Source organism: Thalassophryne amazonica, chromosome 12, assembly GCF_902500255.1.
Source record: "Thalassophryne amazonica chromosome 12, fThaAma1.1, whole genome shotgun sequence".
Lineage (NCBI taxonomy): Eukaryota > Metazoa > Chordata > Actinopteri > Batrachoidiformes > Batrachoididae > Thalassophryne > Thalassophryne amazonica.
In genome coordinates this window covers 27,506,883-27,527,730 of record NC_047114.1, presented here as the reverse complement: position 1 = coordinate 27,527,730, position 20,848 = coordinate 27,506,883, and the positions used below count along the sequence as shown (strand labels likewise).

The 20,848-nt window shown below is 41.6% G+C and overlaps 1 protein-coding gene and 1 long non-coding RNA gene across 3 annotated transcripts in view; one reads left to right on the top strand and one right to left on the bottom strand.

Moving 5' to 3' along the window:
• The window catches only part of LOC117521364 (lysine-specific demethylase 4A-like), an 88,810-nt gene that overhangs the window by 32,082 nt on the left and 35,880 nt on the right, over nt 1-20,848 (bottom strand). For both annotated transcript variants that reach the window (XM_034182656.1, XM_034182657.1), the window contains exons 15-19: nt 19,240-19,450; nt 18,111-18,190; nt 17,209-17,264; nt 12,027-12,135; nt 3,553-3,744 (exon numbers count right to left, since the gene is read on the bottom strand). In XM_034182656.1, the coding sequence (XP_034038547.1) occupies nt 3,553-3,744; nt 12,027-12,135; nt 17,209-17,264; nt 18,111-18,190; nt 19,240-19,450 (648 nt within the window). The remainder of the gene's footprint in view (nt 1-3,552; nt 3,745-12,026; nt 12,136-17,208; nt 17,265-18,110; nt 18,191-19,239; nt 19,451-20,848) is intronic.
• On the top strand, nt 875-19,478 carry LOC117521366. Its single transcript, XR_004563925.1, has 3 exons — nt 875-972; nt 16,401-16,405; nt 19,466-19,478. It is a non-coding gene; the product is annotated as an uncharacterized LOC117521366 (long non-coding RNA).

Below are 20,848 nucleotides of genomic sequence, written 5' to 3'. Positions count from 1 at the left end.
TCGGCAGATCAAAATTTCAGTGATCAGCCTAAAAATCCTGATTGGTGCACCTGTAATATTATATATATATATATATATATATATATATATATATATATATATATATATATATATATATATATATATATATATATACACACACACACAAAAACACATACATACAAACCACACACACAATGATTAGCCCCCCTTACTATTCCATAGAAATCACATATTTCCACTGGACTGTTACTATTACTACATTTATCTTCAGCAATTTGTGGTTTTACTATATAACAATTGACAGTGTCTTAACATTAACAAAAATAAAAAATTGATAGAACTAAAGTTGCACCTACTGTTCATTAAGTGACCAATACCACTTTTAGTTCTCAGGAACACTGATTTGGGATTAAATTTGATTTTTATTCACTTATATACATGAGAAACACAGTAACACAGATTGCTTCTTTTTGCTCGAACCAGGCCAATTTTTAATTTTTTCCTGAAGAACATTAAATCATCTCTCCTTGCAGCCGATCAATGTTTCCATCCATTTGTTTTGTAGTTTAAACATGACTCCGAGTTGATGGTAAAATCTGTAATGAGTGACAGCATGCCACATTTATCCTTCAGTCCTGGATTAGGACGTGCAAATATCGCATTTAAAAGCCACGGCAACGTCTACAGTGTGGCAAGCCATTATGGTATGTAGGATGCCACCTGGTGGCCATATAGGAACTAAACAAAAATAAACACTTTCAAATAACAATATATTTCACTCAAACTTACAGAGGCCCCGTTACCCTGTTTTGGGAGCAAATTCTGCAAGTTTCATGAAAACTTGCCAATTTGGCCTCATCATGAAATGGTCCAACAAAAATGGTGCAAAAAGGGTAAATACCAAAACCAGACACAAAACTCTCTTTACCAGTGAAACTTGAGATGCTGGGTGACAATATGAGCCACATGTCATCACTTTTGACTTAGGGCGTATGGAGAAATCACTTTGCGAAAAAATGGTAATCTATCATTAAATACATAAAAGACCTTGGCTGACGAAGGGGGCAGGGCACACCGCCCGTGTGAAAATGTGCACAATTACAAAAAAATAGCGATTTGCAGCACCACCTACTGGTTGTGCGGAGTCAGCCGCCAAAATATTCCCATTTTTGGAGAGTCCATACCCAATAGACTAGCACTAATGAAAATCAATTTGGCTTACTCAGGGTGCACGGAAATATAAGCAATCAAAAACCTAAGTTTTGTGATTTTGCCATTTTGAACCCAAATTTCCAGGACCCCTAAAAAAACAAAAAAAAAGAGCTGACCCTATTAAGGATAAAAAATGTGATTTTTGTTCCTTTTTAACATATATATACCCATAAAAAATTTTGGGACAAATCTGAAGGGATCATGAATCACCACCCTCTAATAAAAACCTGCCTGATTCTTATAAAAACTGGCTCTTAACAAGCAAGAGCATCTGCAATAGATAGAATTCCTGTGGTTTTTTTCTTTTTTTTGGTGGAGACTGTGACTACATGAATGCTATAGAAACTAAGCTGCGAAGCGAACTAGGGTGGCATATTTTGTGCTTTGCAAACACATGCATGAATCATTCTCATGAAAACATGAGAAATATATTTTACTCTGGAGAGCATAAATTAAAATTAATTACAGTGTTAAACACAATCCACTGTTTGAGTAAACTTTAACATCAAACACAACAGGGTATCTTTTCATGAATGCACTAGCATGTGACAATGGGCACCTCAAACTCAACTTGCAGACTTTTGCTGCAGAGCAGACCCGTTTGATATACAACCCCTGGCAAAAATTATGGAATCACCGGCCTCGGAGGATGTTCATTCAGTTATTTAATTTTGTAGAAAAAAAGCAGATCACAGACATGACACAAAACTAAAGTTATTTCAAATGGCAACTTTCTGGCTTTAAGAAACACTGTAAGAAATCAGGAAAAAAAATTGTGGCAGTCAGTAACGGTTACTTTTTTAGACCAAGCAGGGGGGAAAAAAAACATGGAATCACTCAATTCTGAGGAAAGAATTATGGAATCATGAACAACAAAATAACGCTCCAACACATGACTAGTATTTTGTTGCACCACCTCTGGCTTTTATAACAGCTTGCAGTCTCTGAGGCATGGACTTAATGAGTGACAAACAGTACTCTTCATCAATCTGGCTCCAACTTTCTCTGATTGCTGTTGCCAGATCAGCTTTGCAGGTTGGAGCCTTGTCATGGACCCTTTTCTTCAACTTCCACCAAAGATTTTCAATTGGATTAAGATCCGGACTATTTGCAGGCCATGACATTGACCCTACGTGTCTTTTTGCAAGGAATGTTTTCACAGTTTTTGCTCTATGGCAAGATGCATTATCATCTTGAAAAATGATTTCATCATCCCCAAACATCCTTTCAATTGATGGGATAAGTGTCCAAAATATCAACGTAAACTTGTGCATTTATTGATGATGTAATGACAGCCATCTCCCCAGTGCCTTTACCTGACATGCAGCCCCATGTCAGGCAGTCATCTATATAAATCTCATTGGAACGGCACCAAACAAAAGTTCCAGCATCATCACCTTGCCCAATGCAGATTCGAGATTCATCACTGAATATGACTTTCATCCAGTCATCCACAGTCCACGATTGCTTTTCCTTAGCACATTGTAACGTTTTTTTCTGTTTAGGTGTTAATGATGGCTTTCGTTTAGCTTTTCTGTATATAAATCCCATTTCCTTTAGGCGGTTTCTTACAGTTCGGTCACAGACGTTGACTCCAGTTTCCTCCCATTCGTTCATTTGTTTTGTTGTGCATTTTCGATTTTTGAGACATATTGTTTTAAGTTTTCTGTCTTGACGCTTTGATGTCTTCCTTGGTCTACCAGTATGTTTGCCTTTAACAACCTTCCCATGTTGTTTGTATTTGGTCCAGAGTTTAGACACAGCTGACTGTGAACAACCAACATCTTTTGCAACATTGCATGATGATTTACCCTCTTTTAAGAATTTGATAATCCTCTCCTTTGTTTCAATTGACATCTCTCGTGTTGGAGCCATGATTCATGTCAGTCCACTTGGTGCAACAGTTCTCCAAGGTGTGATCACTGCTTTTTAGATGCAGACTAACGAGCAGATCTGATTTGATGCAGGTGTTAGTTTTGGGAATTAAAATTTACAGGGTGATTCCACAATTTATTCCTCAGAATTGAGTGAGTCCATATTTTTTTCCCTCTGCTTGGTCTAAAAAAGTAACCGTTACTGACTGCCACAAATTTTTTTCCTGATTTCTTATAGTGTTTCTTAAAGCCAGAAAGTTGCCATTTGAAATGATTTTAGTTTTGTATCATGTCTGTGATCTGCTTTTTTTCTACAAAATTAAACAACTGAATGAACATCCTCCGAGGCCAGTGATTCCATAATTTTTGCCAGGGGTTGTAGTTGTCAGGAAACCACACTAAACAGGAAGAGACAGACACCACACTGTAGCTAAAGGTTTGACAGCAATACATGCAATGACTGGATCACAGAACTTTACGATACCTCGGGCAGGACTGGTGCTCTGTGTCTGTGGCATGTGATGAAGACTACGAACGGCCAGTCGTCTGGGTGCATGAGGACACCGGCTGCCTGAGCGCAGGTGGGATGGAAGGCTGTGGAGCACCGTCCGTGCGAGCACTGGACACAGCAGCCATTCACCTCCCTCTTCATCCTCTTCTTACAGTACACACATTTCTAACAAGGAAGAAATGAGCGTGACCAAGCAATTGGTGTAAAAATAAAAAAGCAAGTTAAATTAAGGAAGCAGAAAGGAAGGAAACAAAATGAATAATTAGGGTTGAAGGGTGAAAAGAAGAACATACGTTAGAAATTCACCAACTCCCTTCAGTAAAGAGCACAACTTTGACATCATTTCTACGATAGCCCTGGTCTCACTGAATAATGAAGGATGAATAATGCACCATGTCGCATGTTTCTTTTGGTATGAGTCCAGTTATACAACAATCATGGGAAAGTGGCTTTTAGAGGCAGAATATTCAGCTAACGAGGCTCATCTCCGAGCCTGGTGCTAATTTGAAGAAGTTCAAAATTTAGCAACAACAGCGTGGGGTAGTTTGTTTACAGGTTACTACAAGGACAAACAAGAATTTTCGAGGCATGTATGTAGTGAGGATGAGGCTGTTAAAAGCCCATTATTTGAGCACCTGGCGACTTCGTGGACAGGACAGGCTATTTTGGCTCCGCCCTCTCGAACACTTCGTCGTGACAATCCCACTGGCTTTGTGCACCATTAGCTGTGCATAAAATAATTATTTTGCAGCAGATAAATCATTTTCTGTCACAGTTTGATAGTTGAAAACACCTCTAATCGCTTCTGGAATCACAGAGGACTGTTTCGTCTGGACCTTTTTTCCCTCTCTCTCTGTCTCGTGCACTGAGGTGGAGAACATATTTGGAACAGAAAGGTAAGTATTTGTAATGTTTAGATTGTAATAGCTTGATAAAACAGCTGCATGTTCATTCCTTTATAAGCAGCTGTAAAAGTATGCTCATGATAAAAACATCTTGTTATAATGGATCAGATTCCTGTGTGCACTGATGCAACAACTCAAGATGAGTATTTACATAGAACACGAGCGCGTAAAAGAGCAATTTTGCAGACAATAATGGACAAACACCAAGTTAAAAGTTGGCTCACTGTGTCAAAATGACTGTAAGCAACAGAAGAAATAAAGCCAGTGAAAAGAAGCACAGAGGCGACTGTCCAGGAAGCCGTAGTTCAGTTCAAGCTGGTCTATGGATGTGTTTTGTGTAGGTTTTTTTTTTTTTTTTGGTCACAAAGAGCTGGGTGAACAAGCAGGACTGCTGCATTTAATGACTCTGGAACACAGGTGAACTGCACCCTGACGCATGATGTGCACACGGCCCGGACTGTACAGGAGCGTCTTTTTTGGACTGTGTTTAACAAATGTGACCACATCTTGAATGGATACTGTGAATTGAAAACCCACACTTTAAAGGGACCAAGTGTGGGAGGGCTGGAGGTTTGGACCAAACCCATGCCTAAACGCGCACCAACGTCGCATTATCTTGGCGCTACATGTATCATATGTGGCAACATGAGCCATTCGAGGCTGGTTGGGGCTCAAATGACAGGTCAGTCGTGGTTCACTCGAGGCTGATACGTGGCACATGTGAGGTACAGAGAGGCACATAGAGGCTTCTTCATAGTGGATATGTGACAGATTTATATGTGGATCATTATTCGAATAATTACTGACACACCCATGCGTGGCTCATTCGGTGGGACCGAGGCTTAATTTAAAAATAGACGGAGAAATGGTTCCACTGAGATAGAGAGCTGCAGCAACAGAGACTGAAATCCTGTTGCACTTCACTGTTGTGTATGTGACACAATGTAGTGCAGCCAGAAGGTTCACATACAGTTGTGCACAAAAGTGTGTTTGCTCACCATCTTTTAAATACCTTTTATTTCTATACATACAACACAAATGCATGGGGAACACTGCACATTCTATTCCAAATCAAAATACGAAGTAAAATGTGATCAAATTTGTTACCGTAGTCACATGTCTGAGGGCCCAGAGCCGAGCATTAGCCCACTCCCTTTTAAAGAAAGTTAAACGCCAAGCCGAATTATTTTATTTTAATATTAGTTTTTTTTAAATGCCCCCAAAAATAAATGAAAATAAATTACTCCAGTGACCCCCAGCAAATTGTAATAAGCAAAAAATAATGACTTTTCACAATGTTTTTCCCTGTCTTCTGCATTTGACTTTGACTTGTGATGACATAATCTGTTTGGTCTGTGCTCTTACTGCGAAAGACTCATACAAGAAACAGAAGTGTTCTGTGACAATGGCTAGCTTTGTACAAGCAACACTCACACGGTGAAGGATGCATAACCAGTTTGTGTTTGTTTTTGTCTGACAAAAGTCATTCTTACATCTGCAAAATTAATTCCTTGTCAGCTGATGTCAGACAGAAAGTTCAACAGAAAGTTTTGTGCATTTTCAAAACTTTGAGCGGACATCTTTAACACTGCCTGCACCTTTGTTTGCTGGTTTGTGCTCTGCTTGTTTTATATTCTTCTTGGAGCTGTCTGATGGATCATTCTGGCTTTCTGACTGACCAAACGCCAGCACCAGCAGAGGAAAGAGCAGCACCTCTCTCTGTCTCTCTCTCTCTGCGCTGAGGCGCAGGCCGTACGAACAGTGAAGAAACATGACATCGTGCTTCCAGACCTGTTATGGCACATATTGTTGCAGGGCGTATTGTCGCCACAACAATATATGCCGACGTTCATAGCTCCACTGTGGCACATATTGTCGCCAACGACAATGTGTGTCCAGGTGTGTTACTACATACAATTCACTGCACCAGTGACAATATGTGCCGTGAACACTGGTAAATATCGTCACCGATATGCAGCAACAGTTGTGTGTGAGAGAGAAGTCATAATTTTGTATTTTATTAATTTGTGCATATACACTCAACAAAAATATAAACGCAACACTTTTGGCTTTGCTCCCATTTTGTATGAGATGAACTCAAAGATCTAAAACTTTTTCCACATACACAATATCACCATTTCCCTCAAATATTGTTCACAAACCAGTCTAAATCTGTGATAGTGAGCACTTCTCCTTTGCTGAGATAATCCATCGCACCTCACAGGTGTGCCACACCAAGATGCTGATTAGACACCATGATTAGTGCACAGGTGTGCCTTAGACTGCCCACAATAAAAGGCCACTCTGAAAGGTGCAGTTTTGTTTTATTGGGGGGGGGGATACCAGTCAGTATCTGGTGTGACCACCATTTGCCTCATGCAGTGCAACACATCTCCTTCGCATAGAGTTGATCAGGTTGTCAATTGTGGCCTGTGGAATGTTGGTCCACTCCTCTTCAATGGCTGTGCGGAGTTGCTGGATATTGGCAGGAACTGGTACACGCTGTCGTATACGCCGGTCCAGAGCATCCCAAACATGCTCAATGGGTGACATGTCCGGTGAGTATGCTGGCCATGCAAGAACTGGGACATTTTCAGCTTCCAAGAATTGTGTACAGATCCTTGCAACATGGGGCCGTGCATTATCCTGCTGCAACATGAGGTGATGTTCTTGGATGTATGGCACAACAATTGGCCTCAGGATCTCGTCACGGTATCTCTGTGCATTGAAAATGCCATCAATAAAATGCACCTGTGTTCTTCGTCCATAACAGACGCCTGCCCATACCATAACCCCACCGCCACCATGAGCCACTCGATCGACAACACTGACATCAGAAAACCGCTCACCCACACGACGCCACACACGCTGTCTGCCATCTGCCCTGGACAGTGTGAACCGGGATTCATCCGTGAAGAGAACACCGCTCCAACGTGCCAAACGCCAGCGAATGTGAGCATTTGCCCACACAAGTCGGTTACGACGACGAACTGGAGTCAGGTCGAGACCCCGATGAGGACGACGAGCATGCAGATGAGCTTCCCTGAGACGGTTTCAGACAGTTTGTGCAGAAATTCTTTGGTTATGCAAACTGATTGTTTCAGCAGCTGTCCGAGTGGCTGGTCTCAGACGATCTTGGAGGTGAACATGCTGGATGTGGAGGTCCTAGGCTGGTGTGGTTACACGTGGTCTGCGGTTGTGAGGCTGGTTGGATGTACTGCCAAATTCTCTGAAACGCCTTTGGAGACGGCTTATGGTAGAGAAATGAACATTCAATATGCGAGCAACAGCTCTGGTTGACATTCCTGCTGTCAGCATGCCAATTGCACACTCCCTGACATCTTGCAACATCTGTGGCATTGTGCTGTGTGATAAAACTACACCTTTCAGAGTGGCCTTTTATTGTGGGCAGTCTAAGGCACACCTGTGCACTAATCATGGTGTCTAATCAGCATCTTGATATGGCACACCTGTGAGGTGGGATGGATTATCTCAGCAAAGGAGAAGAGCTCACTATCACAGATTTAGACTGGTTTGTGAACAATATTTGAGGGAAATGGTGATATTATGTATGTGGAAAAAGTTTTAGATCTTTGAGTTCATCTCATACAAAATGGGAGCAAAACCAAAAGTGTTGCGTTTATATTTTTGTTGAGTAGATGGCTGTGTAGCCATCTAAAATTTCTGTTTTGTTTTTTTTTTTATCTTTGTGGTTTGTTTTCTGTGTTGTCATGTGGACCACGATGGAAATAAGTGTGCTTTTTTGTGCCATCCTCAGCAAGTATATGCATGTATATTGTCATTGTTATTTCATGTCATTTTGTATTTTGTCAAATCAATCAAAGAGAGAAAGAGAGCGAGAGACACTTGCTGGAATTAGAGCTGTGTACCTTGGTTGGATTCTCATATAAATCTGTGGATCAGTGCAATAACTGTTGTGTGATTGTTCTGGTGGCATTTTTATTATTACTGCTCCAATATCACCTGAGCACTCTGAATAATTCACAAACATCTAGGTGCTAAAAGTCATGCTGAAATGATGTGACGTTCTACAATCTGCATGCACAGAAGCATCTCTGTTACGCATCATCAGTACAGGATAGATCAAACCATCCTTCTCGGTCCTGTGCACACTGGCTGCAAAAATTCTTGGTGCTGTCAAGAAGACTTGCAAGAAAATAAATTTGACACTTTTCATGCACTCACAGCGATAAAATGCCGGAACCGAATCCTATGCGCAACCACGGGAAGTCGACTTTTTAGACCTTTGTGCGCCATCTACCCACGTCGTGTGTTAGCAGTCAATGCACAATGATCTCCAGCGATGGGGTTGGCTGCAGCCTCCTGTGGGCTTCATCCAGCTCAGGACGATTGGACGACATTCCCCAGTTCCTCTGCATTTCTTGGTTTTTCCTCAGAAACAGTCACCTGACAAGTTTTCTGTTTGATTAAGGTCTTGGGATTGGGCTGGCCACTCCATAACAATCTTGTTGTCTGGAACCAAGATGCTGCTCACTTGCTGGTGCGTTTGGAATTGTTGTCTTGTTGAAACACCCCTTTCCAGGGCATTTCCTTTTCGCCAGACGGCAACATGACCTCTTCAAGTATTTTCATGTATTCAAACTGATCCATGATTTCTGGTATGCCATAAATAGGCTTGCTCCACCATGCTTCACTGTCTTCACTGTGTACTGTGGCTTGAATTCAGTTTTTTGGGGGTCTGACAAACTGTCTGCAGTCTCTAGATCCAAAAAGACCAATCTTGCTTTCATCCACAAAATCATTACTTTTTTTTCCCCAAGAATGGTACTTTTCGGAGGCTTCTTGCCCACCGCCTGGGTTCACACAGATGCCTTCTAATTATTACAGTACTCACAGGTAACTTTCTACCTTCTTGGATCACCCTAGAGCTCATCACTGACTGAGTCTTCGCCATTCTGGAAATTCTTCAATCCATTTGAATGGCAGTTTTCCATTTTCTTCCAAGTTTTTCTGATTTCGTTGCCATTTTAAAGCATTTGAGATCATTTTAGCTAAGCAGCTTATCATTTCTGCATGTTTTTTTTAATGTTTTCCCCTCTCCAAATCAACTTTTTAATCAAAGTACGCTATTCTTCTGAACAATGTCTGGAATGATCTATTTTACTCAAATTTTCAGATTGAAATGCACTGCAACCAACATTTGCTGCCTTCATCCTTAAATAAGGGCCACCTGTAAGGGTGGAATAAGGGTCAGAAAGAAAAGTACATCCACTGCCATTTTTAACAGCCTAATATTCTTTTTTTCATCACTTTCTGTAAAGTAATGAATATTAAAAACTTTTTCTTCATATTTTGATTTGGAATAGAATGCACAGTGTTCCCAATGCATTTGCATGTATGGAAAAAAAAACCCCTATTATTAGGATCTTTTTAAACACACTACTCTTAATAAACACTGGAAATATGCATAGTTTAAAATTACCATTCAAAATAATCTGACAGGAACAGTTCAACAGATTCTATCAGACAGGAAAGAAGCTGTACAGTTACACCTCTTCAGCCCGCATCCACCAATAGATCAGTAAACCTGTGTGCAGCGAGCTACGAAGCATCTGACACCTGACAAATGAAGCAGACTCAAAATGCAAATAAATAATTCTAATGTGCAACCTACATAGTCACATTCTGGAAATATTTCAGCTGTGCCGCATCTCGCGGTTAAGGGAGGAAAGAACTCAGAGCGCAGCCCTGCAGCTCAGCACAACAAGTACAAGAGAAGTCAGAGTGCACAGTCTGTCTGCAGCCAAACTGTGCACTCTGACTTCTCTGTGCAGAGAACCTGCAGGCTGCGTTCTCACCTCCTCTCTGCCCCCTGCTGCACGCACCTGACGCAGAAATTCCTGCGTCGTCATGACGCCACAGGGAGCAACTGGGAGCAGCCCCGGTGTGAAAGGGGCTTAAGTCCCTTTGACTTCTCCCTTGTTTTCACTCTGGGTCGCCACAGCAGATCCAGGGTGGATCTGTGTGTTGATTTGGCACATTTTTACATCACATGTCCTTCCTGATAAAACTCCACATTATATGGGGAATTTGCAGGGGTGGCCTTGAACCAGGAAGCTTCCACACTTGCAACAAGCACACTAACCACTTGGCTACCACCCCCTTATTGACAAAATCTTCACTCTGTGCTCCATAAATTAAAGTTACAAATGTGATCAAACTTCATGTTAAGTCGGTAAATGTTTGTGTGCTCCTAGTAGGGGTGTAAGAGATCAAAAAACTCCCACTTTCTGAGTAGCACTGCACTCTGCAAATGTTGGGAAAAGTTCCCTGAGTGCATTGGACTGCCATATGCCTCTGCCCCATGGGCTCAGGACACCACACAAAGCACTGCACACATTTCCTCTGCAGCTCTGATATTTCGGAGTGATTTTTTTCTGTGCATGGACCCTGACGTGTCGAGCTGAGCACAAGGTGACACAGGATTTACTCAATTATTACAATTGACAAAACAAAACAAAAAAAATGTAAATAATAAAAATAAATAAATAAAAACATACAAATAAACATAAAAACATAACTAAGGATGGGTAATGTGAATGTGCTGAGATGTGAATAGCTTAATGCTAACTTTAACATTGAAAACGCCACAGACATGCTAACGCGTTAGCATTGGTCCCGTTTTTAAGTTATAAAATACATCTGTCAACTGTTTCAGAAACCATAACAGGTTGGTTTAACATAAAAAGGTAACTATTATTCACACATATATGCTCTTTAGGGTTTTAGCAGGAAAGAATTAAGATACAGCGAAATAAAACAATGAATCAACAAAGCAACAGATGGAAGCACTGTTTCGATCTGGGAATCACTGCTTTGATTGGTTCAAGGTTCAAAGCAAAGCTGCACTGCAGAATTGGTTGATTACAGACCCGCTGCAGGGTCTGTAATCAATGTAAAGGAATTATAATTTTCCTGAAAAACACCCCCAAAAAACAACGGCCACTCTGAGGACTGGTAAGGGAATCGTTAAGCAAAAAGGTTACTGATGTCGGTGAATTGAATCATTTCTTAATACCCGAAAGGAACCGGTTCCCAATACCCATCCTTAAACATAACAAAAATAAAATAAAAACAAAATCACAGTGATCTGTTTTTCACACTATTATGTAAACTTTGCACTCAATACATGATTATGTGCATGCAGAACCGTGGAGGACAGTCAACATATGGAGCAACTATAGACAATGTATTGTTATTGTATTATTGCTCTGTATCAAATGTATGTAGGACTGCTACATGTAGGTGTAATCAAATAATTCAGCTTGACAGTTTGATGCACATGCCATATTTTTAAAATTACAGTTTGCATCAATTTAATGTGACTGTGCTCTTATTCACAGGATGCACTGTGGAAAGTTTGTTTTTGCTCCATCTTGTCTTTTTGCATTCATCAACCTGGATTAACAACTCATTTACTACTTTTTCCCAAAAACTTTTAAAACAGTTTTGTAATTTATGCCACTGCAGTCAATCATTTACTAAACAAGTGGAACTTACCAGTTTGAACCGTGACAGTGGGACTGCAGATAAGTCAATGGGACTTCGTTCAGTGATGTTGACAAAGCGAGCCTCCAGCACCGTGATCGCACACAGCACATGAACCCACCTGCACAAAACCAACACTGTACTTTAACAATACCGTAAGAGTCTGCTTTACATAATTAAATATATTGTGATAAAGTTCTCATTCTTCAATAAAGTCTTTTAAGTCAAATTTGGGGGCCGGGCTTATGGCACAGACATTCAGAAAGGCACGGAATTTCTGCCCGATTTCCAGTTTTCACATAATGTTTTCAGTCAAAGTCTATATTACTCATGTCATTAGACCAAATTAACACAATTCTGACAAAAAAAATTGAACAAAAATTTTTTCTGCCGATTTTCATGTCTGCGGCTTATAGCACAGACATTCAGAAAGACTCGTAATTTCTGCCCAATTTCGAATTTTCACACAATTTTTGTAGTCAAAACCGATATTACTCATGTCATGAGACCAAAGGAACACAATTCTGACAAAAATTGAAAAAAACTTTTTTGACCTATTTTCATTTCCTTCATTTTTTTTTTTTTTTTATTCTACCTGTGGAATAAGCTGCAAGATCTGCTCCTTGTACATGTTGTGGACAAATAGGCACTTAATGCTCCCAATGCTGACAGTGGAGGTGGGAGCTCACACTTAGTAATGCAAGCTTTAGGCACTACTGAGCATGAGCATTGAGAATATAACAGTCTATTCTCGCTATTGCATGGGGGGGATCAAACCACGCATCCCATTGTCAAATTTTTTTTTTTTTTTTGAGCAGGTAAACTCACTTCTGGTAGCAGTGATGATTTTCACTGAGCAACACCTGTCATGCTGTGCATTATTTTGTAATCATTTTTAGTGTTTCTTTACTATTATTTTCACATGCGTTATCTTCAAATATGTTGTCATAGAGGAGCATGAAAATCTGACGAATATGTTGGTCCCACAGCTGAAAAACAAAGGCTCACTGGAAGGAGTATTCCCTGCAGTGGAAAACTACGCCCGGAGCCGGTGAGTCCCGTGGAGAAAGCCACACGTTTATCCGATTTTAAAGAAGCGTGACCACAAAGAATCAGAGAGAAAGTGACAGCGGGTGACAACAGAAGACAGCTGTGTTTGCGATGCCAACAAGAGAGCGGTGATGTGTACACAGGACTTGAAACGGTCTGCATGTATGCCTATTGAATCATTGACTGTCATGTGGAACTCGTAGAATTTGAAAGTATCGATAGCAGATAATGGCTTCGTTTACATACGAAGTCGTGTGAAACTGGAGTAGCGCCAGACTGCACAACGATATTCTACATGGCTGCTGTGTGAAAACACCGGAGACGTAAAATCAGCAGGTTGTGTTTCAGGGTACGTATTCATTTATTACTACTTCATGTTTACCCAATATATATAGACGTATTTGTTTGTTTTTTTTTACCCAGAATACACTGCAGGTTTTTATATATATATATATATATACATACATACATACATACATACACACACACACACACACGCGCGGTCTGTCCGACCTTTTTATTTTTTGCAAAAACCATATGGATTTGAATCACGTGTGATTGCATCAGCCAAGCTTGAACCTTCGTGTGCATGTGTGAGTTTTTTCACGCCTGTCGGTTGCGTCATTCGCCTGTGAGCAGTGGTCCACCCCTCTCGTCGGATTTTTATTGCGAATAAATGTCTGAACGATTTGGAGCTTTGCTGCATCAAATTTTTCCAGAAACTGTGATAGACCTCCAGGTGGACACCATTCAGAAAATTCATATGGCTTTCAGCGACGATTTTATGGGGATTACACAGATTAAGGAGTGCTCCAGCTGGTTTAAAGACCGCCCACAGCGTCTGAGAGCGCGGCGCACTCCGAGCGCCGATCGACAGGCTGACACCCCGCTGAAACAACCAGATCATTTCCAACATGAAGGCTTTGTTGATCCGGGACGTCGTCTGACTTCCACAAAAAAGGCAGAAGGCGTGGACATCAGTACTTTTTCGGCACATTCCACTGTTACAGGAGTGTTTTTTTCATGGAAAGAGGAGCGGAGGGATGCGCCACCGTGCCGCTCATGGCGCGGCACAAAACCACCTCTGTGTTGGTCTCACAGGACGGCTTTCAGATGGCTCAGACGGTTTTCGGTGGCTTTTCAGTCGTGTGATTATCCGAGAAATTGTGCATGAGCCTGGACATGCCAGAACATGTCCTGTGAGGCTTCATCACGGCGTTGCTTTGCGCCATGTAGCTCCGCCGCGACACGCAGAATTCCTCCGCTCCCCTTTCCACGACAAAACTCCTGTAAAACAGTGGAATGTGCCGTTCATTTCTAAACTGGACGCTGTGTTGATCCGGGACGTCGTCTGACTAGCACAGAAATTGCGGAAGACGTGGACATCAGAACTTTTTCGGCACATTGAGACAGACGTGGAGGAATTCCGCGCGTCGGGACGTTTCCGCATGGCGCAAAGCAACGCCGTGATGAAGCCTCACAGGACATGTTGGGGCATGTCCAGCTCATGCACAATTTCTCGGATTTTCACACGACTGAAAAGCAACCGAAAGCCGTCTGAGCCATCTGAAAGCGTCCTGCGAGACCAACACGGAGGTGGTTTTGTGCCGCGCCATGAGCGGCACGGTGGCGCATCCCTCCGCTCCTCTTTCCATGAAAAAAAACTCCTGTAACATTGGAATGTGCCGAAAAAGTACTGATGTCCACGCCTTCTGCCTTTTTTTGTGGAAGTCAGACGACGTCCCGGATCAACAAAGCCTTCACGTTGGAAATGATCTGGTTGTTTCAGCGGGGTGTCAGCCTGTCGATTGGCGCTCGGAGTGCACCGCGCTCTTAGACGCTGTGGGCGGTCTTTAAACTGGCTGGAGCACTCCTTAATCTGTGTAATCCCCATAAAATCGTCGCTGAAAGCCATATGAATTTTCCGAATGGTGTCCACCTGGCGGTCTCTCACAGTTTCTGGAAAAATTTGATGCAGCAAAGCTCCAAATCGTTCAGACATTTATTCGCAATAAAAATCCGACAAGAGGGGTGGACCACTGCTCACAGGCGAATGACGCAACCGACAGGCGTGAAAAAACTCACGCATGCGCACGAAGGTTCAAGCTTGGCTGATGCAATCACACGTGATTCAAATCCATATGGTTTTTGCAAAAAATAAAAAGGTTGGATACTTTTTAACAGACCTCGTATATATATATATATATATATATATATATATATATATATATATATATATATATATATATATATATATATATATATATATATATATATATATATATATATATATATATATATATATATAACAGGATGAGATGCAGACAAATTGCTTTTTTCCCCACTTTTATTCCTATAAACTGTGCAAAAAAATGTGTCTTCTTAAAAGTGTAAATGTAGCGCATGTTTGCCTTAATTTCTTAAGTCAGCGGTGAGGCAGCATATTTCTTTGTTAGTATGAGGTGGAATTTGTTTTAAAAATCAATTTTTTTTATCTGATTGAATGTAAAATAAAATTTCAATTATTTCATTTTTAAATTTTTTTGAGTGATCCAACTACATTACTATTTGTAATTTGTAATGTTTAAGAATAAATTCAAAGACCCATAATAACTACTATAATATTTATAACTCAAATCTTTAACACAGGGAACCATTTCTACCAAATATTATATAAAAATAAATGCTATTTTCATTTTTCTTCTTGCCCATTGGTTCAAAAATGTCACATGAAGCACTCTGGTGCCCTCTGATTGGCTGTCTGACCGGTATAGGGTCAGGCAAAAATGCAGTGATTATTGTTTTCTACATTTGGATTGCATCTTGGAATTTCACATTTGTAATGCTCCAAAATATCGTCTATGTCACCTAGCTGCCCACACTGGAATTCAAAACATCTTTTCGTGAAAGTGACATGTTAAGTTCTGCTTCGCACGCACAGGAGCATCTCTGCCGTACTGCGGAGAAACTGGTGTTTGGTTGGATACTCAATGTCTGTCGGAGAGAGGGGGAAAACTCAACACACACACACACGTCTCTGGTGTGTACATGAGTGACAGAGCAGTTAGTCTTTTTTTCATCTCAGTTGATTTGAATCTTCACACATTTATATCCATTTTTAAGCTATTTATAATACATTCTTATATCCTTTATAATGACACTGTAGTATGATTATATGAGGCTGGGATTGGGCAGAACCAATGGAGAACATTTATGCAGCAGTCGCTGTCTTTTCTTCAAGCAAAACACCAGATCATAGTATTAGCCGAGGTCACATGGCAGTAGGGTCTCTTATTTCGTCTTCAACTGCTGTCCTGTTGAAGGCAGCGGGAGGAGGCAGTGTTCCTGCATTGTGACACGGGAGGATACACCTCCATAGAGTGAGTGAATTTTTCTGACAGGAGTCTTTCAGCAACAGACGGAGCACCTGTTAAACAGAAAGCAGCAGAGCCATCTGCAGCAGCTCTGCTTAATGCAGTTTGTTTTCCTGTTTGGAAGCTGTTGCACAGTTTCTGAGCTCTTGCGGGCAACATCACAGCTGCAGTGTAAAATGTGTACCAGATACGCAAAATGCATAGCAGTTGCAAGGTCTGGATGAATTGCAGGGCTTTAAACAATACAGAGACATCAGAACATCCCAAAGCCTTGCTGTCGTTAGCCAATAGAGATGGTTAGCAGGCAGGAAGAGCTTCTTTTTATCTACAAGCATTCAATCATTTGAACCAACATGCACATATGTCAAGAATGAGTGTATAACCCCAAGCTTTGTGTGTGTATGCAGCATGGGCCGGTACATTTTAGAAAACACATTTTGCTTGAGGAGGCTTTATTTACCAGATGATTTTAACAGCAAGACTAACTGAACAGGCAGAACTTATGGGTCAAAAGAGTGAAGAGTCAGATGAAATCTGCTTCGTACCTGTGAGCCATTCACACCATACTAGGGCTGTGTGCATTACTGAATTATGGTTTTCCCTAAATGCCTATCATGTTACTAAATTATGACATACAACAAGCTAGGCTCAAAGTTCTGTGACTACCAAAACCAAATTATAAAAAAAAAAATAAAACCACACTCCACAGCCTCTGATCCACAAATCAATGAATTAAGGTGGTGACACTGACATCTACTGGCAGGACTTACTTGTCGTTATTGGCTCTCTGTAGTGCGCCACCTCTCAGGGAACACAGACAACAGTCCTGGGGAAAGAAGCACATAATGCACATTTTTAGTGAGACAAGCTGTGGAAAGGGTGACTCCTCATCTCACACGGGCTAATTACAGTCACACATACAGAGCATGAAGCCTGTTAAAAGATGCACATTAATAACATGGCAATGTGAGGTCACTGTCGGGATTCAACAACTATGCTGCTGTGTTTTCATTCTAGTAACAACCAAATTACACATTTCTGTTCTCATCCACTCGGCAACACAAGCAAATCCCCTCCAATGGCATCGCAAAATTCTGCACTTCACGTTGTGCTGTCCTGATCACAGGAGTTTGCCTGGTATTGGCTTTGTGAGGACACTAGTGGGGCACCTTTTCTTTGTCTTGTGTGGACACTTTGGCAGTCATGGCCTGCTTGTCTGTGCTGCAGTGAAGTGTGAGGGATCACATAGAACGGGCTGCAGCAGCAGCAGCAGAACAGTGGAGCAGAGCGACATTTATTACCAGTTTCAGCTGCTGTAGCTAAAACTTGAATCTCAATATCAATGTTTTGTACGTTGTTGAAGTTGGAAGTGTTTAACTTGAGACAACAGAGACAGCTCTGTTTGAGCACAGTAAAAACACTCCTCAGTGGAGTCGGATTAGTTTAACAGTCAGACAGGAAGTTCTGTGTGAGATTCAGTTTGACACAACATCAGCGTCTGACTGAAGAAGCAGCAGAGAGTTCAGGCAAACCTTCACCCAGTGCTTTGAGTCAGCATTGGAGCTTACTTGTGAGATCGCACCACCAGCATCACACATCATGATAACTTCAAAACTTCCAAACAGTTGATGTTCAAGCACAATGTGACAACACTGCATTTGTTGTAACTAACCTCAGTGGTGGCACCGGCTTCACAGCGGGCGCACAGCCAGTCATCCATCTCTGCTTCTTCACCAGAAACACCATAGCAACCTGAACATGGACCACACACACACACACACACACACACACGGGGTTCTCTTCCTCTGTGGCCAACAGTCTTCCTTTCACCCCTGAAGTCACTTATGTGTGGTGGTCACAAATGCAATTGTTTGTTTTTTGTTTGTTTTTTTAACTACAGGTGATCATTTGTTGTTATTACGCTAATAAAGTCATGCAAATAATGAAGAACATACTGGAAGTGATCAGACTACAAACTGCCCACAGTCCAGGTGAAGTAACATGAAATCTTTACCCATTTAAGAATTGTATCAACACAAAAAAAAATATGTGGGAAACTATGACTAAATGCTTACCGATAGAGGGTTATCAGCTTCTGAGTCCACAAAGCAATTATTTTTGTACAATTTGTTACTGTTGCTCCAACAAATGCACCTTTTAAGCTTTTTAAGTTTCATACTCTATCCATGAACTTTACAGAGACCCGGTGTCGCTGACCAAACGGTCCCCTCTCAAAACTGGTCCGCCCTACCTTCACTGAGCCTGTGTCTGAGACTGACTCCGAGTCTGACTGTCTACACCTAAGGCGATCAAATAATGTGAGTAATAACAATCAGATGACAAAGTAAAACCTCGAAAATCATTCTAAAGTCAGTTTTAAGCAGAAACGAGGTGAAAATCAGTGAATCGCTACTCAATACTCCAAAATGACGTATGCGCAGTAGCACCACGTCAGACTCAGATGTGCTGCTGTGGTGCTATGATCAGGTCCTTCATCTTTTATTATTAAATAACGCTGACTTTATGTGGAAATGATTGTTGTACAAAAGCTTCAGCTAAATGGAGTGCAGTTTTAAGCAGAAACAAGGTGAATCACTGCCGACACTCAAATGACGCTGCTGATGCACCAAAATGACATGTGCAGTGAAGGCAGGGTGGACCATTCGGTTGGCGATACCATTTCTTAAATATAAATAAGTACAAAGAGAAAACATTCATTGTGTGATGTAGTTATTATGGCAATATTCCTTTTAAGCATGCCTTAAATAAATAAGCTAGTAACTGCATTAGGAGGGGCTTACTGGTGTGGACACGGACGCAGCACTGAGCACAGCTGACCAGCTGACTCGTCCCATCCTCAGCTACGTGAGGGTTTGACATCTGACCTGTCCCACTGTCATTTATCTTGCTGCTTTGGGTATTGAAACACATTTCAGGAATGAGTGGTTTAGACTGCTGCCTGCCCCCGCGATGGTTCAACATCATACTGGAACTGCCACTACTGGACTCCGACTTTATGGGAGGAAGGAGGGAAAGAAGAAATCACTACATGAACATTTAATGGATCCAATCATCACATTTAACTGTGCACATCAATTGTGGAAAATGGCGTTCATTATATTTATTAGTTGATTTAAGTGGTTCGTTTGCTGCAAACTACTTTGTAGCAAACCTACAAATTAAATCATCTGCTTCAGGGATTGTTTTTCCACACGTTAATGTTCAGCTGGTCACACACTCCATGATAATGTGACAGGAATATGTGCTACAGCAGGAATGTAGAGAAACACACGCAGCATCACAGTGTGTATGATGTAACTGCAATATGATCCTGCAGGTTGTTGATACGGGGTCTAATTGTGTGTTTGAGCATGTATAAAATTTCAGCAATGAGATGTGTACTGGAGCCGCTAGTCACTAGAGAGCACTAGGCCACCACCGCCTTAAAATACAGAGAAAAGCGTGAAGTGCTAAACACTTCATTTCAGTGTTTTCATTTCATTTCAGTTTGTCAGAGTAAAGCACTCTTACTGGTTGGGTCATCGGTTATATGAAAGTATATGGAAGGTGGAGAACGTTCCAGTTATGTGATCTGAGGCTGAGATTTAACTTGAGCACCACACTTTCTCTTATGCCACATTCAGACCGGATGCCACAAATTCGCGTGCCTCGCCTGGCGATGGACGCCCCACCATCGCCCGGTGTGTCGCTCTGCTTTCGCTGCGAAAATTCGCCCCAATGTGTCATTAAACAGGAGGAGCTTCCATTCCGCTCGCCGTCAAGTCGACATGGCGGACCTTGATCACACGGAGCAAGTTGCTGTGCTCTATTTGTTGTGGAAAGCTGAACAAACGTCGCCAGCGGCGCCGTCCCTGGGTTCACCAACATCCTCATGAGACATTCCCACTTCAGGGAGTTTCATTATTTGCTGCAGGAGCTGCATCTGGATGACGCCCGCTTTCAGCGGTACTTTGACCTCTCCAGGACCCAGTTTGAGGACCTCCTGTCCCGTTCGCGCGCGCCCTTGTGAACAATAAAAAAACTGGCTGCCACTGCAGTTCATCGCTCTCCCCTCCAACTCTGTCATAATTGTGTTATAAAGCAGTCATCATTTGTTTTATTATACATCTGTGTAGTTAATAAAATTATCTTCACGGACGACTCGTTCGTGTGCGCACGTGAAGAAAAAAAAAAAACTGGCTGCTGCTTGCTCTCCCCTCAAACTCTGTCATAATTGTGAAATAAAGGACAAAAGGGACATAAGTCCTGCTCACAGGCTTACTGCCAGAGACAGGACATGTCCACATCAATTATAAACTCCAGGCATCTTTACGTCACTTAGGGATGGGTACTGATAAGATATTATCGATATCGATGCCATTATCGATTCTGCTTATCGATCCGATTCCT